Source organism: Rattus norvegicus, chromosome 7, assembly GCF_036323735.1.
Source record: "Rattus norvegicus strain BN/NHsdMcwi chromosome 7, GRCr8, whole genome shotgun sequence".
Classification (NCBI taxonomy): Eukaryota; Metazoa; Chordata; class Mammalia; order Rodentia; family Muridae; genus Rattus; species Rattus norvegicus.
Window position 1 is genome coordinate 24818188 of NC_086025.1, and position 26960 is coordinate 24845147.

Below are 26960 nucleotides of genomic sequence, written 5' to 3' on the forward strand. Positions count from 1 at the left end.
AATCTTCTCCTGGTTCTAATGCATTTGGAATATAATGCACTTGGCATCTAGAAAAAAAAAAAATCAAGTTCCTGGCAGACCCATAATAATCTACTCCTCTACCATTGTTCCATCCTGGCATTGCTCTTTGAGAGGTTTGGGGAGCCCTCCGTGTGATAGAAAGGTTTTGACCAAATGGCCTTAAGTCAGCGGGAGAGCCATTTCTTAACGTATTTTTTTAATTAAGCACAGGACACTCTGATTCCAGCACACTGGAAGAGAAAAAAAAAACAAAAAAAAAAAAAACCCAAAAAACCTCGCTTTGACTTTGGCCATTTATAAACTGTGCAGAAAACTAGAACTAACACCTTCTGAGAGTGAGAGAGATGCCAACTAGTATTTCATACGTACCTTCTGGATTCGTTCTATGTATATTAAAAACAAAAAACCCTCAAGTGTCATTAGAGAAAAAAACCCTTCGAAACCAGAACTCTGCACTGCCCTTTAATGAATGCTTCACTCGCTGGAAAATTCACGACCAGACAGAAGCAGCATGCTGCTTGGGCACTCTTTAAAAACGCCTCCGATGCAAATTTAAGAAACTCATTCTCCTTAATTAAAAAAAAAAAAAAGACAAAACCAACCAACCACGTCACATATTGGTAGAAACGATGCCACTTATATATGGGTCCATTCCTTGATGCAAAGAATTCAGAATGCATGGGGGGGGGGGAATCATTCATTCATTTTCATGTACATCAAATGCTTTGAGTCATGCTTGGCCACATTCAACAACTTGCCGCATGTCAAGGGAGGAGAAAAAAAAAAAAAAAAACACAGTCGTGAAGGGTCAGTAGCGGAAGTTAGTTTCAAGATCCAGAAGTACAAACGAAAACTAGGAAGTTATCAGGTTCTGTTTCCACTGGGTTACGGAAGGAGAATCATGCCATACTCCACAGGCCTGGCATGGCTTATGACATTCATAAGCTTCATATGCTAAGACCATATGAAAGCTTACCTTGGGTGACAATATACATTCAAACATCCTTACTGTGCTACAACTAAGGGAGAGAGAGGGAGAGAGAGAGAGAGAAGAGAGAGATGTTGTGAGCATTAATAAAGTGCCAGCGTCAAAGTTGAATGTACGTTGAAGGTGAAAATTACGGTCACAAGTATGAGGTGATTTCATTAATCCTTAGTCGGGTGAAGGGCAAAGGAAGAATAGAGGAGTGAAGGGTGTCACTTCAAGAGGATCATTAATACAATAATTAATAATACGCATCGCCGCTTTGATAGAATAGGTGGCAAAGCTAATCTGACTAGCAAATATTTATGGTGAGAGATTCCAAACCGTTAGCTTAAAAAAAAAATACCCTACAACATATATATATTGTGTTTTTCAACAAAAGAAAAACATAGACAGTATTTAACAATGTTAGTGCTCATATATATATGTTGGAATTCCAAAAGGCAAAATTATCAAGTGTAAATATTAAATAGTGTATAATATTTTGAGACCGATGATATGGAATTAACCTAAGTCAAGCCTTAAATTCAAGCTCCTGGGTGACCGTGCTATTACCTACAAGACTTCAGAGGAAAGATTCTGATATTTTATGTTCTCGTCAGGGCTGTCATAACCTCTAAATTCAGAAAGCAGATACTGTAAATTCAGGCACGGATCTACATTAGGGTTACTTCAGGTTGTCTGTCTAGCCCTCAAGGAACTCCTAATTAGCTCTTCCAAGTGAGAAAGGGTCACATACGTGAATAGAGCTTTCTATGTGTAACCCATCGTGCACAGGGCGCTAAACGTTTCCTTTAAGTTTATAAACATATGAGATAATTGGGATACCATCAAGATATCCAAACCGTCCAATAGAAGAATAGGTTTGATACTCTTCCAGTGAATTTACAATGGGAAGAGTCTTACGTATGAGACTTTCCACATGATACACCCATCCTTTGTGTCCTCCACCAAAAGTGCACAGAGCATGCCCTCTTCAAGGCGCCCCGTTTCTAAAGTCCATCGCGGATATAAATTCCCCATGCTACAAAACTGTCTTCCAGGACCAACATATCTTTATCCATTTGAAAAATGAAAACACTAAAAAAAAGTCCTCGTTTCCAAAGGGTTTTTTGCTTTTTATTTTTTGATAGTTGTATATAAAATGAAGTTTTCCTCAAATGTAGTTTTCTGACTCTACAGGGAGAGCTGCTCTGTTACTTTAAGTCTTCTGATAAAAGGTTCGGGTTTTTACCTAATTAATATTCTTGGATAATTTGCCTTCCTCGTTCATGGCATAAACGCTGTATGCCATGAGCTTCTAAGAAATACGGTTAAAAGCAACCAAGAAAAACCAAGCTTTACATGCATAGTGCGTTTTCATGTAAGAGGAATGGAACAGAAAATGGAAGAGTCCAGTGGGTTGTGAACTTTTTGAACCTGTTGCTGCCCCTCCAGGGAGACTGGCTGTCCAGGGGTATTTACTCCTTGATATATCACTGCAGAATTAGAATATTTGTACCGTATTTATTTATTCTCCGTTAACATTCTTACCTCTTAATACATAGCTTAACTCATTTAAGTAACTAACCCCTCGTCAGAAAGCAATCTGACCATAATCAGTCTCAGCTTTGCTTATCGGACCAAAAGCTTATATTAAGAGAGGAATTACAGTTGATACCTTATCATGATTTTTTTTAACAAAAGAACACATCTTATTCATTATTAAATCTGGTCCTTACTCAGTTTACTATAAAGTTACTTAGAGTAGCATAACATTCGCATGCATAATATTTGTTTGTATAGAAGGCTTCAAATACTGAACCACTTAGGGGAGTATCGTCTTACGCCCTTTAACATTTAGTTATTTTCAAGGCGTGAATTTATGACAGAGATTTATAGAGATTTATCAATAATGCCTTGATAATATCAATAATACCTTGATGTAAAAGCTAGAAATTTAGAAACCAGATGACTTATAAATGTGGCTTAAATCATCACTTAGGCTAAGAACACAGCTAAGTGTAGTGGTTACATCTATAAGGACTTTCTCAATAGTTAAGTAAGCTGTGGAAATCTGGAAATACCTCTCTCTTCTGAATTATCATATAACCAAGGATATAAACACAAGACAAAGAATATACACCGTAAGAGAAAGAAACATTAGAAACATTATAAGAGCATGCCATTGTTCAAGAAGTTTCTTGTACTCTATTTAGACCAAAATAAGGAGGAAAAAATCCTTCTCAAAATATTGTGGACATTTAGTGTGACTATAAGATGTGTATTTACAAAGCCATCTTTTAAAGTTTTAGATCCTAATTGTTTCATCATAGACAGGGCAAATAAAATATTTTGGTCATCAGAGGATAGAAATAAAGAATGAGAGAGAAAAGACATTGTAATCGTGTTCTCTGATCTCGTGTGGTATCCCAAAGTGGGTTTGGTTGTTAAGGAAAACTTTAGGATAAACAATTGTCAATAAGAAATGTGATTAAGATGACAATTTATGCTAATATTTTCTCCTATATTAATCCTTATGTGGTTTGTTTTGGCTTGCATTAGTTATGACATTTCTTAAATGGAATATAAACCTGTAAATTAAAATTATTTAGTATGTGAATGCATGTATGTAGGTAAGTACATGTATATGTATATATGTATGTATATATGTATATTTATATACATAGGTATATATATATGTATGTAGGTATGTGTATGTATATATGTGTATATGTATATAGTATGTAAATATATGTATGTATATATGTATATTTATGTATAAGGTATATATATGTATGTATGTGTATGTATATATGAATACATGGGTACGTATGTATGTGTATATATGTATATATATTTATGTATGAGGTATATATGTATATGTGTATGTATATATGTATGTTTGTGTATATATGTATATACGTATAGCTATGTATACAGTATATACGTATGTATGTCTATATATACATATATATGTATATTTATATATAAGGTATATATGTGTGTGTATATATGTGTACATATATATGTGTGTGTGTATATGTATATATATATTTATGTATAAGGTATATATATGTATATATGTGTATGTATGTATATATGTATATTTATGTATAAGATATATATGTATGTATGTGTATATATGTATATATGAATGTATGTGTATTTATGTGTGTGCATATGTATATTTATGTATGATATATGTGTATTATGTGTATATGTATATATTTGTACATATGTATGCATATATGTATATTTATGTATAAGGTATATGTATGTATGTGTGTATATGTATATATGTATATTATGTATGTATGTGTATATATGTATGTATATCTGTATATTTATGTATAAGATATATATGTATATATTAAGTGTGTATGTATATATGTTATATATGTAGTTTCACAGATTACTACGAATGTTGTGACTTCCTTAACTGGTTTCAGTAGATAAGCTCTTACTAATTAACTAGGCTTCCATTTGCAGATGGACTACGTCACTGAAGCAATACTGTTTTTACTTCATTCATTCTCACAATGCTGTCCACCTAACATGTCACCGAAATCAATATTCCTTTAATTAACAAAAATTTAAAAAACTATTAAAGCAAGTTAACCCAAATAGTCAGGTATCTTAACAAGCATGAATGCAGAGGTGGGGTGTCCCGTCCGTCCCCACCAATTCAGCCCAGTCACCACCACATCACGTCTGGATTTTGCATCCCAAGGTTCTTTAAGCCACATCCTTCAACTTAAGCCCACAGGTGAGCTCGGAGCTGGCGTACCTTTCACCTCCAGTTTGCATTCGATCTCCACTGTCCCGAGGTCATTGACTGCTTTGCAGCAGTACGTGCCTCCGTCATAGGGACTAGGCTTACGGATCTCCAGGGTACAGACTCCTTGGTTGCTGAACATTCTGTATCTTGGGTCATCCACAATCGCCACTTTGTTTTTCATCCAGGTGATTTTGGGCTGAAGTTCAGATTGAAGAAAGTCAAGTCAAGGCCTGTGATGTGCGGACCATATAAGTAGACCCAGTGATGGGATTTAAAAACACGGTTTAGAAAGAAAGGGCATCTCAGAAGGGCAGCTGCTTCGTTCCTGCTTGTCTCAAATTCCGATCTACGTCATTAGCAAGAGACTAGATGGACACCTCTGAAGAGGCAAGCTGCCATTGTTCACAGGTCAGCTCAGGGGCACCCTTCCAGATGGATTAAGTTGCCTCCCACATTAATCTACATGGGCACCTGAGTGTTCAATTATAAGACAATGAGTTCTATGCCTCTATTGTCTTGCAAATGTGTTTGTAAGTGTGCTGGTTGTGAAAACCATTGCACAATGTACACATCACATCACACTGAGTGCCTTGAACACACACATTCTGGATTCATCATCAATCATATCCGGATGTTAAAACTTGATCGACAGGTTTGTGCTATACATTCACGATAGAAAGTATATTGCTGGGTAGTTTTTCAGACAATACCCAAAAGGTGACATGGTCTTCAGATTGTGTCTAATTCTTCATAGGTTACATGAGCCTCCCCATCTATCTCACCATCTATCGGTCCAAGATCAGTTCTGACTGAATAACGCAAGATCAGCAACAGACAGACTAGTCACCTGGGAAGGTGGGTCTCTGCGTGATTGACCCTTGGTCTACATTCTAGGTATTGATCTCTGCTGCTTTCCGACATATTCCTTCCCTCTGTAAATGTACCCACCCTTGACACGATCTCAGAGGCCCTGTGTTTTTTACGTTGTGTCTCAGAGCTCAGAGTGGGAGCATTTTCTATCTTTTATCTTTTCTCCCCCTCCCGCCTCATCGGGAACATTCCCGGAGGCACTGGGGCCTTGGTTTTGTTACACCGCAAGCTCCCCAATGCTATTCCTAAAGGGTGGCACGTAGCCTCTCCACGCTGAGACTCCACACTGAGAGCAGCAGCCCTGGCCTTCCTCCTACGTTGGGGGTTAACATTTCCTTACCGTCAGGTGGAGGGGCCCACACCACACCCATTTAAACATCAATTCCGCACCTTCCTCTTATGCTCCTCCTGGCTTCTCCCTTGGATCCCCCCATTCTGCCAAGATAATATGCCGCCATTACAGCATTCCATTCTATCAGAGTTTTCAAAGCTCAAGGGTACTTTCCCTACGTGCCACCCAGGGACACAGACGACTATGGACAGACAACTGCTGTTACTTTTAAACACCAACACGGTGAAACTTGAGAACATTTCTAAGTGTCCTCAATCTGGTATTTTTTTTTTAACATTTATTTATTTATTTATTTAATTTTTTTGTTGTCACTGACACAGCAGAAGAGGGCATCGGATCCCATCACAGATGGTTGTGAGCCACCATGTGGTTGCTGGGAATCGAACTCAGGACCTCTGGAAGAGCAGTCAGTGCTCTTCACCACTGAGCCATCTCTCCAGCCCCCCTCAATTGGTTTTGATACCCCCATTTTAGCAGAGCCCAGTTTAGATTCTGCCCTGAATCATCGTGCGACTGTTGAGTGGCTTACAGAGCTCTCGATGAACGCCAAATCGCGCCGTGCACCAGCAATACATCCTATCTATTACGAACTCATAGCGCGAGCCTGTAGATCAAGTTTTAAAATCTGGAAGCAACTGATGAATCAGGAGTGTGTACATTCAAGGCACACAGCGTGCACAACATTACCGCTTCCTTTTTCCAGGTGAAACCATACCCCTCTTACTTCTGCTGTGTGGCTTTGTTTCTTCAGCGGCTATCTACTAGATGGTGAAGACATATACCATGTTCATTTACGTGTATTACATCTAAACATTGTAGTTATTTATCTAGAAACTCCATCTTTCTTCACTCCCTAACCCTAGAAAGACACAGATAGGAGTTGGAAGGCTTGTTTATCTTTTTACTTGCCCATATATCATGGCAAATATAAAAGAGATGCTTCGGAATCTAAGTGATTCATTGTACCTTAGGAATTAATTCATGGTACCTTGGGATTTCCTCGGACGCTGCAGTTCAGGGTGGCATTGTAACCAGCGATGGCATAGGTGTTAACCAAAGGCTGAGTAAACATGGGGGCCTCTGTGAAATCGAAGTCTTCGTACACCGGATTTTTATAGATCTTACCTTAAAAATGAGTATTAAAAGATGTTTAAGAATAGAAGTCGGGGGGCTGGGGATTTAGCTCAGTGGTAGAGCGCTTACCTAGGAAGCGCAAGGCCCTGGGTTCGGTCCCCAGCTCCGAAAAAAAGAACCAAAAAAAAAAAAAAAAAAAAAGAATAGAAGTCGGCCTGAGAGTGTATTATTTTTTTAGCATCCTTTACTCATGAGTAAATCTGCCTCCTCAGAAAAGCACGAGCAAATGCCACACAGCGCTTATTCTGATGGGGACACACACAGAGCAGGCCATACCTAGAACAGAAGCTAAAGTGGTTATGAGACACTAAACCAAGTACTGAATGGATGTAGTTTGTCTTTCTGAGTCTCTTGATCAAAGATATGTCCTAATGTGGAAATTACAGAGAAGGACTTTGTTGGGGGTTGGTCTGGTGCTGTGTACACACATGCTAAATTCTGAACCCCAAGATCTGGTTGCCCTCAGACGAGTGTATCCTCACATACACCACACACGCTGGCCTCTGTTGTGCAAACCTTGCCCCCCAGTTTAAAGCTATTGGTTAATGGAAGGCTAGGCCCTGTGATCGGGCAGTAGAGAGAGAATGGTGAGAACTGAGAATCGAGGTAGGGGCAGTTGAAAGAGGCCATGGAGGAGGAGGTGAGAGAAGAGAAAGAGGAGGAGAAAAGAGACAAGGAGAGGAGGATGCTGACGTGAGAGGAGATGGACCAGGAGCGTGTGGATGGAGAAATGCCCACTATGGTAACTGATGAGCAGAAGCCACTCGGGTGAGACTCAGACAGCGACCACCAAGGGACATGACAGGGATGTAAGTTAGAATAGCTCTCACACTCTGCCCAGTCTAGGCTTACCGCTAAATAAACACCAGGCTGTTGTGCCTTTTATATAGACTAGCTAGTAATTCATTTACAGGACTTGAGAGTGATTGAATGAAATTATAGAATTCAGCTCCTCCCCACCCTTTTTAGAGCAAGTCTCATGTAAACACTACATTGAAGGTATCAAAAAACAAAAAACAAACAAACAAACAAAAAAACAGAAAACCAAGAAACTCGCCATTTTTCCTATCTGTGTGACATTCACCTTGGACAGACCCAACAATCAGAAACTGGAATGAATTAAATTAGTAAGCTCTACAATGATAGTATAATTCCCCTACAAAACAATTTGCCTGTAGAACTGAGATTTTACTTGAATATTACTACCTGATTTCCCAGCATGCTCATCCTTACTCCCTTTTTGCCATCTCCTCTTTACTGCTCCCCGGCAAGTCCACCAAGGTTTCCAAACGCCGGTCCATTCCCAACTCACCGTCCTTGGCAATCACAGCACTCTCCTTCGTCATGGTCGCGTCCTCGCTAAGGCCGCACATGTTTTCAGCAAAGACCCGGAAGTAATACTCGTTTCCTATGACCAGCTCGGTAATGGTGGCATTGGTTCGGTGGTAATGCTCAATGACGGTGAACCATTCCTGAAGGGACAAAATGGTTATGATTGGATGGAAATCGCCTATTGACTGGAACAAAAAGAATGTGAGGTTGATTTTAGAAGAGCAGTGACTTTTACATGGAGAGCGACGGTGATATACATTTATTACAACGTAACTCGTCTGCGGCTGTTCGCAATTTACTCTTCATCTGTGCATTACATTCACGCCATCATCTACTGCTATTTCACATCTTACATAAGCGCATGATTTCTGTCATCTACTCATCCACCCAATAACATCAGTCTCTTGTGGGACGAAATATAATTATAGGATTTAAGTGATAATTTACTGTGAAGAGTAACAGAGGAAGCTAAATGACTAGGGAAAAAACTAATAGGATCCAATAACTAGAGAAAAATTAATAGGATCCAATACACTTGCCTAGTTTATTAATCTAGGTTATTTTAACTATCACCTCTACACACAGACACACACACACACACACACACACACACACACACACACACACACACACACACAATTTATTGACTTGTTTGATTTCCCAACTCCAGTGGCTGCACCTTTAACACAAACCTTGCCTTCTCTTTCCACCTCACAGAGCCTATGACAGTCCCTGGTGCCTGGTAGATTCAATACACAAAGTAAATATTGACTACTTACTGGATGAACGAATGAATAGGTTAAGACACTTGGTACGGTTTGCTAAGAAAAACATGCTTTCTAAAGGAAAAGTATTTTCCTTGGAATTTTCAAGTCCATTGTTATCTATAGAGTGTAGATAATTTAATAACAGAAAGCATAGCTATGTATTCATTTATTTACAAAATTCTATGCAAACCTTTATCCTAATGTTTTTTTTATATTGGCTTATCTTATGGTTTTATGTCCTTCAACTTGTCTTGACTGAGGAGTATATCAAGTATAGGAATATTCCCTGTCTGTCTGTCTGTCTGTCTGTCTGTCTATTATCTCGCTCTGTGTCTCTCTGTGTCTCTGTGTCTCTGTGTCTCTGTCTCTCTCTCTCTCCCTTCCTCCCTACCTCCCTCTCCCCAGCAGATACAACAGTACTTAACACATAGCAAGAGGACAAAAAGTCAGACCTACCATGCTTTTCTTGTCGGCCTTCTGGATGGTGTACCCTGTGATGGCAGCATTCCCATCATCCTTTGGTGGTGTCCATGTTAGAGCAACATTCTCTCCCCACACATCTTCAATAGTCACAGCCTGGGGTGGGCCTGGGCGGTCTGTAGGATGGATTCATGCCATCACTGTGAATTTATGTTCCCTTCCAGTCTATACCCCGCTACAGGGGGATATCTTGAAATGTCCTTTTTCTCATTAGAGGAGCAACATTCTTCCAGACTCTGCCATGGGGTCTGCACACAACCCGGGATTCCTTTATCTGCGCCGAATCATACTCCTCCTAGCTTAAAAGACCCCTTAAGGATTGAGTTAAAGAACTTCAGGCTCACGATGATATTTTCTAGTTCATTCCATTTGCCTGCTCCCACTCTTTCTTAAAAGGGGAAAAATACCCATAGGAGGGGATATGGAAACAAAGTTTAAAGCAGTGACTCAAGGAACGGCCATTCAGAGCCTGCCCCACATGTGGCCCATATATATACAGCCACCAAAACTAGATAAGACTGATGAAGCTAGAAAATTCATGCTGAAGGGGACCGGATATAGATGTCTCCTGAGAGATACATCCAGAGCATGTTCAATACAGAGGTCAATTCTAGCAGCAAACCACTGAACTGAGAACAGGACCCCATTGGGGGGGAATTAGAGGAAGGATTGAAAGAGTTGAAGGAGCTTGCAACCCCATAAAAACAACAATGTCAACCAACCAGAGCTTCCAGGGATTAAACCACTACCCATGGACTGACCCAGGGCTCCAACTGCATATGTAGCAATGAATAGCCTTGTTGGGGCACCAGGGGAAGGGAAAGCCCTTGGTCCTGCCAAGGTTGGCCCCCAAGTGCAGGGGAATATGGGGGGCAGTAAGGGGGATGTATAGGGGAATACCCATATGGGGGAGGGGGAGGGGAGGGAATGGGGGCTTATGGACAGGAAACTGGGAAGGGGAATAACATTTGAAATGCAAGTAAAGAAATCTATCTAATAAAAAATTAAATAAAAAAAAAAGAACTTCAGGCTCCCCAGAGGAAGTATCCCTTTAGTTAGAGAATCCCAAGTCCCAGCAAATTGACTGGAACCAAAAAGTGATTGGAAACAAGGCTTCTCTTAGCACTGATAATTAGCTATTTTTTTTGTTTGTTTGACTCTGTGGATAGATGTGATCTTTAACTCAGCATCTTTTTGCATTGGCCTTCTACATGCTAGAAGGATAGGCATGCACCACTATGCTGGGCCCTTAAATTCTGTTTATGTGTGTGAGCGGCATATACATATATGGGTGCATATACATGTCAGGGATGGGGAGGTGCATACGTGTGGAAGCCAGAGGAGGGTATCAGGTGTTTCCATCCACTTTACTCGTTTGAGGTTAAAAGTCTCTTTCTGAACCAGGAGCTACTATTTTTAGCTTCACTGACAAGTAGGAAGTCAGGACAATCCTAATCTCTCCTTTTAACCCAGTGCTGGGCTTTTGGGCCCATGCAGGACCATACCTGCATTGTGGCTAGCTATGCGGGTGCTGGGATCCAAACCCAGGTCCTCATGTTTGTGTGTTCTCGCTCTCTGAGCCATCTCACCAGCCTCCTAAATGTTCTTACTGACATTGCAAAAAATTATGGAATTTTTTTTTAAGCAAGAGCCGTGGGCTGCGACTCTGTTTCCCTAACTTTGAACAACGATGGGGAACTAACCTGTTTGTTTTCTACAGGTGCCGGTTGGCACAAAGGCTCAACTCCTGTGGTCAGCTATGTGACTTTAGCTGCTGCTTCTTTACATTAGGGAAAGCCTTCGCTCTTCACCCAAGCTTTGCGGCTAGTGAACTGCAGGTGTGGCAAGGATCATTTTAAACTGCCTAGAAGCTGCCGTGTTGTTTAATGCAAGGATCAGCATAAGAAATTCTTCTCAAGGAATCAGGCATTATAAAGCAAGGACGATGACGCTCACTAAAAGTGTGTCCTATACATATGTGTGTCCTATATATATGTGTGTCCTTACACACATCCCCAGGCCTCCAGCGATGAGTACATTTAGTCAGTAAAAGTTACTTTGAAATACTAATAAATCTTGCCGCCTATTTCTTTTTAAATTGCTTTGCTTTCTTTTTTCTTATTTTATTATCTATCTATCTATCTATCTATCTATCTATCTATCTATCTATCTATCATCTATTTCGAGACAGGGTCCCTCTATGTAGTCCTGGCTGTACTGGACCTTTCTACGTGGTAGATGAGGTTGGCCTTAACTTCAGAGAGCCTCCCGCCTCTGCCTCCCGAGGGCTGAGATCGCAGGCGTGTACCACCATACTTGGCACCTCTTTTTTAGTCTTAAAGATATTTTTGCGTAGAATAAGCCTATCACATTCCTATCTCCCCCGCTGAATGATGAAGACCATTGGTCCTTGGACTAGTTGACTCCGTTGACGGAATGCGCTAGCTCCTCCCTCCAAACTTACCAACGATCTGGATGTCGATCGAGGCGTTTTCCACGTACTTATCCACCTTGACCTCCAGGTCGTATTTGCCTGAGTGGCTGCGCTCTGCTTTCCTAATGAATATGATGGTATCAGTCTCTGAGTTGCGAATGTTTATTTGATTCTTGTCGATTTCTGCACCGTCCTTCTTCCAGGTCAGTTCTGGTCTTGGTTTGCCCTAAAGTGAAAGACAGAAAAGTTAAAGGGGAGAAATAACACTGTTGCAAATGTGTGTGTGTGTGTGTGTGTGTGTGTGTGTGTGTTTGTGTTGAAGGAGAGAAATAACATTGTCACAGATGTGTGTGTGTGTATGTGTGTGTGTATGTGTGTTTTGAAGGAGAGAAATAATGTCACAAATGTGTGTGTGTGTGTGTGTGTGTGTGTGTGAGAGAGAGAGAGAGAGAGAGAGAGAGAGAGAGAGAGAAGGAGGGAGGCAAAGGGAGAGGGAGAGGGGGAAAGGAAAAAAAAATCTGTACTTCTGTGTGTGTGTGTGTGAGTGAAAGACCTAAGTTGATTATTGTTAAAAGAAAGAAAGAAAGACTGGAAGGAAGGAAGGAAGGAAGGAAGGAAGGAAGGAGGGAAAGAAAGAACTAGGTTATTCTTATAAACAGCAGATTCTTTTGCTGGAGCAATTATTTCACAGTGGGCATGCATTTGAGTTAGTGGCATCAAGATTTCAAAGTAGAGTTCTGCTTGGAGGGAGCCATTATGGAAATTAGGAGAAGATCGTTCTGTTGAACACGAGAACTTGGTACAAACGATCAGTGCTACAAATGGCTGGGTCACAGGGACTCTTCCAACATTTCTTCCTTCCCTTCCTCTCAGATATCCCCGCCCCGCCTTTAGGCAAGAGTAGGTCTCTGTGTCCTTCGGAATTTAAATCTGACAGTTGTACAGCATTTTCCATTACAGACCTAATCTTTTTGGGGAATTCTGAAACACGGTGAACTTACAGGCTGGACTATCTTGCTCTACCTTTTAAACACTCCAGCCCTGGAAAGACACAAGGAGAGGGGGTCTCTGCATTTTACCTGGAAAGGAATCACCAGATTTACAGCTTCTCCAACTCTACGGATGTAAGTTTGCTTCAGGTGCCTTGGGATGCGAATCTTTGGTGGCTCTGGGGAAGGGTAGAAAAGCAGACAATATAGTTCCCTGAAAATGGCCTTGCCTAAGGAGAATGGTATGACGCTATTGAGCATCCTGGGGGGGTCACATTGTTTAACACACAATCCTACATGTTCCATTAACAGTATATTTAGCAAATCTGGTCCAAAGCTGTTTTCTCCGAGTACAGATATGTTTTTATTGATTGATTTTTACGGTGTATTTTTATGGGGTTAGAGAGAGAGCTCAGCACTTCAGAGCACTTGCAGCTCTTCTGATGTTTGATTCCCAGCACCCACTGGGTATAACTCACAACTGTAATTCCAGTTATAGGAGATACAGTGCCCTCTTCTGGACTCTTCGGATACCAGGCACAGACATGGCATCCTGACATACATGCAGCTAAAACATTCATAAACACAATATAATGTAGATGTGAAAGAGAGAGGGGGTTTACGGTGGGGGGAGACAGGAAGAGGGAGAGAGAAGGGGAGAAAGGGGGCTGGAGAGATGGCTCAGTGGTTAAGAGCACTGACTGCTCTTCCAGAGGCCCTGAGTTCAATTCCCAGCAACCACATGGTGGCTCACAACCATCTGTAATAGGAGTTGATGCCCTCTTCTGGTGTGTCTGAACAGAGTGACAGTGTACTCACATGTATAAAATAAATAAATAAATCTTTAAAAAAGGAGGAGGAGGAGGAAGAAGAGGGGAGGAAGGAAGCATTTGAATACTTAGAGAACTGGAAGCCAAGCAATTCCCCTGCCTCAGCCTCCTTTCAAATAGCTGACACCAAGGGCATATAACACTATGACTACCTTCTGTGCATGATATATTTTTTTTTCGTGTGCATTTATCATTTGGAAACAATTATTACATAGAATTGGGCGGATCTTCCAAATGCTGACCATGTTTTATTGTATAACATCTTAAAAATTTTACTTGTTGATATGACTGCTGTATCAATACTTTTAAGTATTCAAAAGCTGTCAAGTCCATAATAATGATGTTAAGATTTCCAAAATTCTTTTTTCTTGAAAGCTCAAATGTTTCTATGAGCAAGTTGACAACAGACGCTGTAAATCGCATGCCTTGAATGGACACTCCCATCCCATTCATGTTTGAGAAAAGCCTCAAGATGCCTCACTGGGTAAAGGTCCTTGCTATGCAAGCCCAATGACCCGAGTTCAATTCCTTAAACCCACGTGGTGGAAAGAGAGAACCAAATTTTGAAAGTTGTTCTCCAGTCCAGAAAAAAGAGACATGGACTCAAGAGCCAAGATTGGTACAACTGACATTTCTTAGTTTGATCGACAACACTCTAAGGCAAAGTATGGTGGTGGGGAGACAGCGTAGCTGTCGTTCGCAGTGGCACTGACTTGATTCATGCAAAGGCTTCGTTTACATGTAGCTTTATACTATCAGTGCAGATAAGGGTACATTGACAAGGGCCAGATTGTATCCATGTCGTCATGAAAATGGCCCTGGAGACCCACACGCGCCGGAGGGCAGGTATAGTTCCACCAGAGAGTATGACCAAGTCAATTAGCTGGTCTTCTGAATACTAAATTATACAGCCCAAAGCTGACCTTCTAAACTGCCTTGAAAGCAGGGATCTGTGAATTTTTCACTCCCAGGAAGCATTCATAAACTATCAAAAGAATGGTAGCCCAAGCCCAATAAATCTTAAGAAAGGGATAAGTGTGTGTGTGTGTGGGGGGGGGTGTTTGTGTACGTGTGGTATGGTGTGGTATGTGTGTGTGGTTTGTGTGTATGTGTATGGTGTGGTATGTGTGTGTGTGTGTGTGTGTGTGTGTGTGTGGTGTGTATGGTGTAGTATGTGTATATGTGTGATGTGGTGTATGTGTGTGTGGTATGTGGGGGAAAGTGTGCATGTGTCTGTGTGTGCACATTTGTGTGTGTAGTGTGTGTATATATGGTATAGTGTGTGTATGTGTGGTGTGGTGTAAATATGTTGGGTGTGTGTGTGTAGTGTGTGTATGGTGTAGTATGTGTGTATGTGTGATGTGTATGTGTGTGTAGTATGTGGGGAAGTGTGCATATGTCTGTGTGTGCACATCTGTGTGTGTGTAGTATAGTGTGTGTATGTGGTGTGTGTGTGTGTGTGTGTGTGTGTGTGTGTGTGTGTGTGTGTATGTGTGTGTGTGAACCTGCACGCACATACAGACCAGAGGTCACCCTTGGGTGTCATTGCTCAGGATGATATCCACTTTAGGTTTGTCCCTCTGCTTTTGAGGGGGATCCACTGTCCCAGGGCATGCTAGTTTAGCTACAGTGGCTGACCAGTGAGCCCCAGTCTGTCTGTCTGTCTTACTAGCACTGGGATTATATAGCACATCACCATTCCTGGCTTTCTTATGTGGGTTCTAGTGATCCAGTTCAGGGCCTTATGCCTGCAGGAGGACTTTACTGACTGAGTTATCTCCCCAGCCTGAGAAAGAGATTGTAAAAAGTAAAAGCAAATGATGGGAAAGGTGAATTAAATGCGGGACCCTGCCACCTACCAATGATTTCCTTCACAAGGATGGGCTGAGAATAGTACTTGGGCTCACTGGCCCCAGCCGCGTTAATAGCCTTCACGCGTACAAAGATCTTTGCATCCGTGGGCAGACCAGTGATGGTGAACTTGGTCTTGTCGATCAGGTCTGTGTTTGCAGTGATCCAGTCCTCAGCTACAACCAGTCAAAGACAAAGAAAAGAAACGGGAACCGTGTTCAGTGAGAGAAGTCATCCCGGCCCATCATAACCAATTCTAACTTAGCATTTCATTCATACTTAGATCCTTTGAAAAGAACATGATCTGGACTAGACTCAGGTTATGACTACTTAAATACCTAAAAAAAGGCCCCCAAATGGCTAGCATGAACAACAGGAAGAATTAAATTAGACTCTGCCATTTCCAACAAAAATAAATAAAAACTCTTTCTTAGGAATCAAAGCTCCCTGAGTAACAATAACTGTTTCCAATAATTTCGCAACAGCTCAAGGCCAACGGGGTTCCATCTGCTTGATATAATCTTGAGATTTATGTACTGATAAACGTTCAAGTTCAGAAAGACAGGAAAATGCCCTTCTTGTGAAAGAAAGGCACTAATGTTGCCACATGGTCTCTTTTTATTTATTATCTGTTTCATTGTCATGAAACTTACTATGTACATAAAGAATATGATCATACTCGTTTGCACTCATGAAGAAAAGCCAATTCTATCTACTCAGAAGCGAGGAGGCCCATGAGCGGATGTCTCCTGTGTTGGCACAACCCTTTTCTCTCAGCCCAAAGCTGGATTTTTCTTTTCAGCAATGGGTAGCTCTGTTAGAGCAGCTCTTTGACTGTGAGCACAGGTTGGCAGGGAGACAGGGTAACTGTCATTCTCGGTGGCACTGACTTGATGCTGAAACATCAAAAGACTTTAAACCCAGCATCCAGGACGGACAAGTATTTCAGCTTCTGGAAAGTCAGAAATCACCACTCATTAAAAAACGAAGTCTTGGAGCCCATGAGGAAGTCACCCCTTTCCCCCCCTCAACTCTAGGGACCTTCTGTGTGGAGGTCATGGGGTGGTCCTTTGTGTAAGGTCATGAAACATTCCCAGGTATGGTTCAAAGAGTAAGAAAGTCCGAGAGCTTCACAGAATACGTTACCTGGTAGATCATACGCAGCCTCCCCATTTTCATTAGACTGTTTTGCTGATGTACCTTTGAGAATCCGTCAATAAATTAATTAAAGACACCCACTTTCACACCAGAAGAACATTGTATCAGTAGTTAGCATTCTCTGTTAGTAAAGGAAGCAAAGAGACTTCTCTTCCAAGTAGTGACGAAAGAGAACAAACGTGTTAAGGGGAGGCAGGGGTTCTCCAGAGAGGCACTGCCTATCCTCTAAGGCCTGTGGGTTTTGTCTGCAGGCGTCTGCCCCAGAGAAGAGAAGGGATCAGAAAAGAGAAGAGGAGAAAGAGCCTGAGAAAACCTCCGCAGGTGGGAAAAAGAGCTAGAGAGTGAAAGACCTCGAAGGAAAAGGAAGACTCGATTCTGGAATCCAGAGGGAGCAGCACGCAGAAAACAGCCGGTTCCTGTCCTGTCCCCTAGGGAACAGGATGCTCCAGTGGCAGGGCTCTCTAATCCAAGTCTAGGAGGACACTTTAGCACTGTGGTACCAGGCAGGCCTCAGCTGAGTCTTAAGGCAGAAAAAGGAATCAGCTCCAGCCCTGGTTACTATGACAATGAACTCTGCACCAAGAAAAAAAAAAAAATACCCGGCCATTCTGGTGCCCCTGTAATCCATGCAAAGGGCCCACATGATGGTTTGGGGCTTGTCTCAGTGGTTTGGAATAATGTACCTGTTTTGGTACCAAGGAGATGAGCTGGGGCAAGGAATCTGGAGTGGCTGCCCCGGGAACCTTGGCCTTTCTCTCTCTCTCTCCAGCCCTATCAGAACTACAAAGGAGGTTTGGTAACTTGACCTCCGAGAGGGCATGTAGATGATAAACTATTACTTTGAAAAAAAGATACATCTTTCAGCAAATGGTCTGCTTGCTAGTTTCATAGTTAAGACTCAGTGGATGGGAAAGTGGAATAGAGAACGGGGAAAAACACAAAAGAATAAAGGACAGATGTAAAGGACAGAATAAAGAAAGATGGAGAAAGATGGGAGGGGAACAGGAGTAGCCCATCTCTTCATGTCTGAGCTACTCTATCTCCGGGAATAGAGAGAAGGATGCCTGAGGGTGGGGGAGGGAATATGGAAGTTGTTCAATAATGCGTGAGGTATATTTTAAGAAAAGGATGAACTGGAATGAAGGAAGAAACACAAGAGTAAAACGCTTCAGGCATTAAAAATAAAACAGAAAGGCAGAATGATAATAAAAACGCACACAATCGTATACAAGACTTCTTTTATGGAATAAACCTGACATATCCAAAAGCATTCAACACTTGAGAAAATTAGTTCTGGAGAATTGCAGCCATTAAAAGAGAATGAAGAATCAGGCAGCCACATTAAGAAAACAAGGAGAGACAAGGAGAAAGATAGACGTTATGAAAGAGTTTCCATAGAAAGCTAATTCCGACATGTTACGTGGCAAATATATACAGAATGACCGTGTACCTATACATATGTATATCCTGATATACATATGTATCTACACAGACCACACACAGATGACGTAAAATACAGTTCGTTGTATTTTATCTAAGGTGGGTAACATCAAAATGACAGCCATCTATCATTTTGCTGTATCTTCTTACGTTTTAAACCTATCAGAAAGAAAAGAGTAAAGAATTTGCTCCGTTTCATTCACATACAGAAGGTTGTTCAGAAGCCTCGTGACATATAAGGTTAAGAGATCCTACTGGCTGGGCAGTCTGAAAAGCAGAATGGAGCGCCCAGGACAGCAGGTGCAAATAAGTCATTCAGATATGCTGGAGGATTTTCTTGTTGAATTAGTCACAACACCCGTTTCCCTGCCTGTGTTAACCCTGGGCCCTTTTCTTTTACAATGCCCCCTCCCCTCCCCGCTGGTTTTGGATCAAGGACCTTCTGAAGCTTGGAGAAAGCATGGCCAGTGGAGCGAGGCTGAGTAAAGAGACGGATGGGTGGCATGGGGTGCTTCATCCCCATCTGTGCTTCTTCCTGAGTGGCAACTCTCCCTTCTGCCAGGGATGCAGTGCACGCTGGGATTTCAACATTTTCTCTCTGTTAAGTTTCTTCTCCACAGTGATTTTTTTTTCCTCCAGGGACATCCATCAGTGTTTAATTCTTGATTCCCAAATGTATTGTTTCTTTGCTTCATGGGGAACTTCACTGTTTGACGTCCAAAGAATGGTTTTAGAGGTTAATTCTTGGCCTTTGTTTTGTGGGACCTCAGTAAGCTTCTTTGGAGGGGGTCTGTTTGTTTACCATCAACCAGAGAGGAACCTGAGTCTAGAGCCAGTCCTTCCTTCCTTCCTTCCTTCCTTCCTTCTTTCCTTCCTTTCTTCCTTTTCCTTCCCTCCTTCTTTTTCCTTCCTTCCTTCCTTTTTTCTTCCTTTTCCTTCCCTCTTCCTTCCTTCCTTTTCTCTTCCTTTTTACTTCCTTTTCCTCTCTTTTTTTCTTTTTCCTATTTGGGATAGAACCCAGAGCCTACTACACTCTAGGCAAATGCTCTATTACTGAGTTATACGCAAAATTCATTTTCAAATTTCATTTTCTTCTGGTCATGGCAGTCAGGAAACTAAGAGCACTAGACAATGAGTGAGTGCCACACCTTTTTGGTTTTGGTTTCCTGTGACATTTTTCTTTCTCTCTCCTTTAATTTAATCAGGGGATTCTTTAGAGTCTTTTCTTTCTCCTCCAAAATTTAATTTTCATATACTCAAGCCTTGAGGTAAGTTATGGCCACACAGTGAATGCTCCATTCCCTCTGGGATTTAAACCTCTCTCCTTACAGTTAAGAGTTGATTTTAATGATTCCTCTCTTTAAGAAGGAAGGAGATGCTCGTTGGTTGGCTAAATATACAGTTTCTTCCCCAGTGCTTGCCCCTAAGTAGATGTCCACTCAGTGTCACACTGCAGCTGCACCCAATATAGAAATGTTTGTCCCCAAATCTTGCCAAAGGACCGTCGCCCTATGCTAGCACAGTGGTGATGCCCAGCCTTACAGCCTGATTAAGGCTCTTTTTCCTTTTCAGCATCTACATCCATAGCATTATATACTAGAGGGATTTTACATTCACCTACATCTTAGAACGACGACCTCTGGCGTGGCGTCATTCTCCGCAAGAAAAGCGACGATTTCCCAAGGAAGACCAAAGAAAGCGAGGCATATCTCACCTAGCGATGGCGGTATTCACTGTTAACGCCTAGATGTACTTACTTCCTTCAAAGCAATACTCTAGCACATAGCCATCTAAACCTGCAGCACCAATCTGGTCTGGGGGCCTCCACTTCATTGTCACAGAGGAGTCGGTCACGGAGTCGACAGCCAGAAGAGTTGGAGGGCTGGTCACAGCTAAAAAGATAGGATTCAGAAGAAGCAGCAGCTGTGAATATGGAGCTGGGACAGAGTGCCCTCGAAAAGACAACTGGGATGCCGCTAAACCATACATGTGGAAGCTCTGGGTCTCACCAGGACTCACTGGGAATGCCCAGAGCATGACCACATATAAGCCAAACGTCTGACTGACAAGGGTCTGGGAAAGACCGCCACACTCTTCCTCCAGTTTGAAACGTTTGTACGAGAGGCTGGGCAGCCAAAGGGACTTAGAGGAATCAGTTTCAGGGTTCTAATGACACAGAGTCAAATTACCCTAGCCCTATAATTTTAAATATTTGTCATTTTAAATTACGTGTACACGTGTTGGAGGGGGCTAGGGGCACATACATTCAGGTGCCTGCCATTCCAAGGAATCATCAGATTCCCCCAGAGTTAGAGAACAGGCAACTGTGAGCTTGTCCCACGCAGATGCTGGATCCGACCCAGGTCCTCTGCAAGAGCAGTCCCTGCTCTTGATCACTGAGCCGTGTTCCAGCATCCTTAGACTTGTACTTTTGAAGCAAACTCTTATACTGACATTCCCATTGTTTCTCTGGGTGACAGCGCTGGTTGTCCTGGAACTCACTTTGTAGACCAGGCTGGCCTTGAACTCTCAGAGATCCATCTACCTCTGCCTCCTAAGTGCTGAGATTAAAGGTGTGCACCATTATGCCCAGCTGAATTTCCCATTTCTTAACACTTTAATGCAGCAAATTAGTAGAGACAGCTTATCTTCAATTTGCCTTCTGTGGATATTTTATGGATGTTTCAGAGATAAACTTAAGATGCAGCCATAAACTAAGGTGCAGTTATAAAGCAAAGAGGTTTGTTGTCAAATGTACCCTTGGTCTATGATACTTTAGGAAGGAGAATGGAGAACAGTTACATGGACAGTTACATGCTACATGTTTAGAGCCAGGAGTGGCAAGGAGAGCCACTCGCAGCTCCCGCTGGAGTTCTGGAAATGAATTCCATGACCTACATTCTGAATGGTCAACTTCTCCAAAGTCAGTTTTGAAGTTCTTACAATATTGCCCTTAACATGTCTGGCCTCCTTACCCACCCCACCACTCTAAGAAGCTCCAGGTCCAGCCCAGCTTAGATATATATCGGAGGGGAAGCTGTAACGAGCTGGGGCAGTGATGTCTACAACAGAGGCATTCTCTGGACTCACCCAAAGGAACAAAGGGCTTGGAGGGCATACTGGGCTTGGAGATGCCAATGGCATTGACCGCAAATATGCGGACCTCGTAGGCCACCCCTTCAATCATCTTCTTGGGCTCAAAAGTTGTCTCTTTGCAGAGATCAAAATTCAGTCTCATCCACCTGGAGCTTTGCTTCTTTTTCCTCTCAATAAAGTATCCTGTAGGTGAAAACATAGAGACTCGGGTTGCTTTTGTCTTGTCTTTTGTTTCTCTCTATCTTGTCTTAAACTTTACGGGACAGCTGGTCTCAAAATTTTGTACATTCTAAGTAGACTGAGTAAAATAGCCAAACGCAGTTATACTTTAATGCACCCTATTCCACTAGTTATTAGAGATCAGATGATGCAACTGTGAATTCTGTAAATTACAAAGGAAATAATAGGAGTAGAAAAAAAATAAAATTTGTACCAGGAAAAAAAGGAAAATGAGTCAGAGACATACAGCTCCTAGCAGCTTAGTCATTGTTGTTGAGGAATCGAGAGCCAAGAGCCCAGAAGGTTATAGCAATGGGAATAAGAAGAGACAAAAAAATTGGTTTTGTGAGTTTTATTACTATCTATAGAAAAAAAATTTCTCCATTAAGGAAGCAAGTTCTCTTAAGAATTTAATGATAAAAAATTCCTTTAGGACACAATCTATGATGGTTTAGAAAATGGCCCCCATTAGCTCATATGTTTGAATACTTAGCCAGTTAGTAGAACTGTTTGGGAAGGATTAGGAGGCGTGGCCTTGTTTGAAGAAATGCATCGCTGGGAGTAGGCTCTGACGTTTCAAAGCTTATATCAGGCCCAACTCCTGGCCTGCTGGCTGCAGATCAGAATTTAAAGTTTTCTGCTACTGTTCCAGTACCAAACCTGTCTGCTTCCCATCATGATGATCATGGACAAACCCTCTAAAATTGTAAGCAAGCCCACAATTAAATGCTTGCTTTTACAAGAGTTGCCTTGGTCCTGGTGTCTCTTCAGAGTAATAGAACATTAAATAACACAGAACCCTGTGTGTATGATAGTTACTGACCAGAACAATGGGAGTTAGACTTGGAGCTGTCTCAGAATTAGTTGTTGAGTGAAAAACAAGCAAGAAAAAGAGATGGTCAGGGGACATGCAATAGAGATGGTCAGGGGACGTGCAATGGAGCTGTTCAAATCCCAAGAAATCGTAGAACATCACAATAGATATTTTTATTTCAACAGTTATTTGAAGCCATAGTATATGGTATAATAAGCACCATCTCTTACTCCTCTTCCTTGGCAGTACTAAGAGCTGAGTGCTCCTGTTGAGTACTCCTATTGAGTACTCTGGTTGAATACTCTGGTTGAGTACTCCAGTCGAGTACTCTGGTTGAATACTCTGGTTGAGTATTCCAGTTGAGTACTCTTGTTGAGTACTCCTGTTGAGTACTCCCATATGCTAGGCCAGGACTCTACCAACTCAGCAGACCTTGTCCTAGATTTAATTTCCAGAATGTATTCTGTTCTAAAATGCTTTAAGAGAATGCTAACTGCACTGGTGGTAACCTTCAGGCTGATCAGAATGTGATTACCTAAAATTGGAGACCCTCCATCATAGACAGGAGGCTCCCAGTTCATGATGCACCAGTCATCTCCCACTTCTGTCACATTTGGTGCCACCGGAGGATCAGGGATATCTGTAGTAGACAGAACAGAAAAACAGGGATTTGGGTGAAGAGTCAGAACCTGGTACCAAGTTTTGGATTTATTTTCTGAAATACATTTAAAAACTAACTTGGACAAAAAGTGAATACAGGGTAAACATGTAGTGACAATTTTGGTTTCATAACATAACCCCAGTTATGTTATGTGGATTTGGTTTTGTTTTAATCCCAGGTGTGGGATTAGAGGCTGCATCACAGCAGGTGATTATGATTTGACTTGTGCTCTAGCAAGGGAGTGGCTTTTAAAGCCCAGTTGCAGAGAGTTTACATTTGGAACTCTGGGAACTTTTCAGAGGGTATAAATGCAAGAGCCCCAAGAGGGACTGGGGCAGGTGTGCCATCTGAGGAGGCTACAGCTGGTGCTGGTTCCTGATGCTGCAGTTTGTCAAATGGTCCTGAGCAAAGAGATAAGAAGAAACTGAATATCCTGATGGTAAAGACTGCACTTGCCTCAAGGAACTTGACACCCCTAACCAACAGGAAGTAGTCTAAAGAAGTCTATGACACCTTTTCCCTCTAACGTTCTCTCCTATCTAGTGTTGGGGGGTTGGGTGGAGTAAGGGTTGGGAAAGGTGGTAGATAACATCATTCAATAAAGAAGTTCTAACAAATCATGCCTGCATAAGGGGAAGAGCTCAGTGAAAATAAACTTAACAATATCTACAAATCCTTGAAAATCATCATATTTAAGCAAGCATTCCATGTGAAACCAGACACTCCTGTTCTTTACTCTGAAAACTCAAGAAGAAATTAGCACCTAAATGTTAGATATAGGCTTTTGTTGTTGTTGTTGTTGTTGTTTTAAATTGGATATTTTTTATTTATATTTCAAATGTTATTCCCTTTCCCGGTTTCCTGTTGTGGTTTGCCCTGGAGTTATCTGTATTTTGATACTAATTCTACTGCCCCAAAGATGACTGCTTAGTCACTACTCAGGACTTAGGCGACTTCACCAGAACCTTCTTCCCATTTAATTTGTAAAATACAGGTGAGGGGCAGGTACAGGATAGAAGGAGGCCTGTCATTGGATGAGAAAGAAGGATGGGCGGGAGAGAAGTTTGAAGGAAGAGGAGGAGACAGGAATGGAGAGACAGGAAACAGAGAGTAGCCACAGCAGAGAGAACATGGAGGTTCCATTCTGTGTATTTACAGGTTGTTATTGATGTTCTTAAGGGATAGATGTATACTGGGCTTTGTATGTTTAGGTGGGCAATTATATCTTATCAACTGTTTTAAACGTTACTGTGATGTGTGTTCTTTTATGTGACAGTTTGAGTGTAAGGGAGTGTGGGGCGGCTGGTCTGGGCTGCCACAGAATTGGGGGATGTGTGTTTCTGGCATGGAAACCTGCCTTGGGAACTAGATGGGTAGAGAGATCGCTGCCAGGCTCAGAGAGAGGCCTTCAGCAGTGTGATAGGGGATGGAGCAAAGCGGGTAAGTGGCTTTGCTGACTGAGAATTAAGATATCTAACAGATATCTTGGGGCACTGTACTGTGGATCTAGTGGGGGATAAAAGACAGCATTTTATTTTTTATAATTTTACAGCAACACCTATCCTATCCCCCTCCCCTTCTATAAAGATGGTACCCTCCCCAACCTTCCCCACTTCCTGCCCCTGACATTCCCCTACACTGGGGAATCCAGTCTTGTCAGGACCAAGGATTTCTCCTTCCATTGGTGCCCAACAAGGCCATCCTTTGCTACATATGCAGCTGGAGTCATGGGTCTGTCCATGTGTACTCTTTGGGTAGTGGTTTAGTCCCTGGGAGCTCTGGTTGGTTGGCATTGTTGTTCATATGGGGTTACAACCACTGTCAGCTCTTTCTATCCTTGGATATAGGGTTTTTTTAATTACAAAATTAACTTCCAGTAGAGGGATACCAAGGACTAATTATTGTTTATTTTATATCATTTAGAAGATTCAAGATGTTAATTGGAGGAATTCAATTCAGAAATGGCAAGACACTATGTTAATGTATAGTTAAGCTTTTCATAAAGTGACTACTTTCAAGTCACATTGGAATAATGGTTCTTCAAGGAAATCTAAAGTGAGAAGAGGTGGGTAGAAGAATCTGGAACACTAATAGTTAGCTAGACCCAAGTCACTGGGTTTGAGCTGAGGAAAAGTGCATTTAGAAAGCTAAGAACCGGGGCTGGAGAGATGGCTCAGAGGTTAAGAGCACTCACTGCTCTTCCAGAGGTCCTGAGTTCAAATCCCAGGCTCACAACCATCTGTAATGGGATCCGATACCCTCTTCTGGTATGTCTGAAGACAGCTACAGTGTACTCATATACTAAATAAATAAATCTAAAAAAAAGAAAGCTAAGGACCAGTGCACAAGGTTACCATCCCTCGAGGGCATGGTTGATACAGGAAATTAGCAATTGTGTTTCAGTGACTTTAACTGGTGCCCAAAAGCAACTACCCAGAACTAATGAGGTCCTGGGTCTCAGAGGAGAACCCACTACTGGCCTTCAACTAAGTCAGTACAATTCCTAACTGCATTCTAACTACTTGTCCTTATGTCCACAAATTAGTTCTCACAATTCAGCAAAGAAGACTTCTCTTTGCAATGACCACAACTGTTCAAAATGCAGAAGAGCACGGGATGCCCAGCACCAGTTGATACAGCTACAACACAGGCCATAACCCAAGACTCTGGGAGCCTTGCAGAAGAAGGGCTGGAGATATTCTAAGAGCTGGAGGGCCAGGGCATTTGATGTGAGATTGTGTCTCCTAGAAAACAGGGAAGCTTTGTCCATGATATGGACAATATGCTGCCCAGGCAAGATTCAAACAAGTAATACACCGGTAAATGTGCTAACATGGAGGGGGAAATCTCATGAGGCTTCAGCCATACACAAAAAACTATACAGGTAACTAAGAGATGCTGAGGGTGGGAGAAATATTCTTCCCCAGGGATGAGCCCCTAATTGGTTATCCAGCTCCAAGTGGTCAGTCTTGAAACCATACAGGTTCTCTCTCTCTCTCTCTCTCTCTCTCTCTCTCTCTCTCTCTCTCTCTCTCTCTGTGTATGTGTGTGTGTATGTGTGTGTCTCTCTCTGTGTGTCTCTCTGTCTCTCTCTGTCTCTCTTTCTCTCTCTCTCTCTGTCTGTCTCTGTCTCTGTCTCTGTCTCTCTCTCTCCTCTGTGTGTGTGTGTGTGTGTGTGTGTGTGTGTGTGTGTGTGTCCATGAATTTGAGAGGGAGTTATAGGGCATGGGAGATGTTGGATGGAGGAAAAGAAAGAGGTAAAATAATATAATTATATCTTCATAGCAAAAAAACATTGTAAAAAAAAAAAGACTTTAAAGACTTTTGAAGGGCACCCAAAGGGAGGATGACTTTGTAGACCTATAACCCGTAGTCACAAACACCCCTAACTATTTACTTCTTCCAATGAGAAGTTCTCTAGAGGAGAAAACAGAGGAGAAAAAGAAGAGGAAGGAAGGTAGCACAAAGAGAAAATCAACAAAGGTAGGAAAAGAGAGATGCTGGTTGGTAAAACAAAGCTACGTGTGGTTTGCTCCTGTCGGAGTCTCAGAGGCTTGTTCCCTGGAGAACTTACCCACAACCTTAATCTTGATGCTTGCGTGTGCTTCTCCAGCTTCATTTTTCAGATTTATGTTGTACACACCAGAGTCATCTCTCTCTGCCACGTCAATGACCAGCGTGCTGCTGTCGGGGTAGGATTCTGCCCTTATCCGACCACTGCCCTCCATGATAGCCTGACAAGGAAGAAGCAAACCCAGAGTGATGGA

The 26960-nt window shown here is 42.0% G+C and overlaps 1 protein-coding gene across 17 annotated transcripts in view; it reads right to left on the minus strand.

The window, feature by feature from the left end:
* The window catches only part of Mybpc1 (myosin binding protein C1), an 85912-nt gene that overhangs the window by 418 nt on the left and 58534 nt on the right, over positions 1–26960 (minus strand). For 6 of the 17 annotated variants that reach the window (XM_008765256.4, XM_063263764.1, XM_008765249.4 and 3 more), the window contains 12 exons: positions 26768–26927; positions 23068–23172; positions 21494–21682; positions 20161–20295; positions 16952–17005; positions 15814–15981; positions 13215–13303; positions 12166–12361; positions 9678–9817; positions 8435–8594; positions 6977–7113; positions 4776–4962 (listed from right to left, as the gene is read on the minus strand). In XM_008765256.4, the coding sequence (XP_008763478.1) occupies positions 4776–4962; positions 6977–7113; positions 8435–8594; positions 9678–9817; positions 12166–12361; positions 13215–13303; positions 15814–15981; positions 16952–17005; positions 20161–20295; positions 21494–21682; positions 23068–23172; positions 26768–26927 (1720 nt within the window). Of the gene's footprint in view, positions 1–997; positions 1041–2425; positions 2485–4775; positions 4963–6976; positions 7114–8434; positions 8595–9677; positions 9818–12165; positions 12362–13214; positions 13304–15813; positions 15982–16951; positions 17006–20160; positions 20296–21493; positions 21683–23067; positions 23173–26767; positions 26928–26960 lie in introns of all 17 variants that reach the window. The other 11 variants (XM_063263768.1, XM_063263767.1, XM_063263766.1 and 8 more) reach the window with 4 other exon arrangements.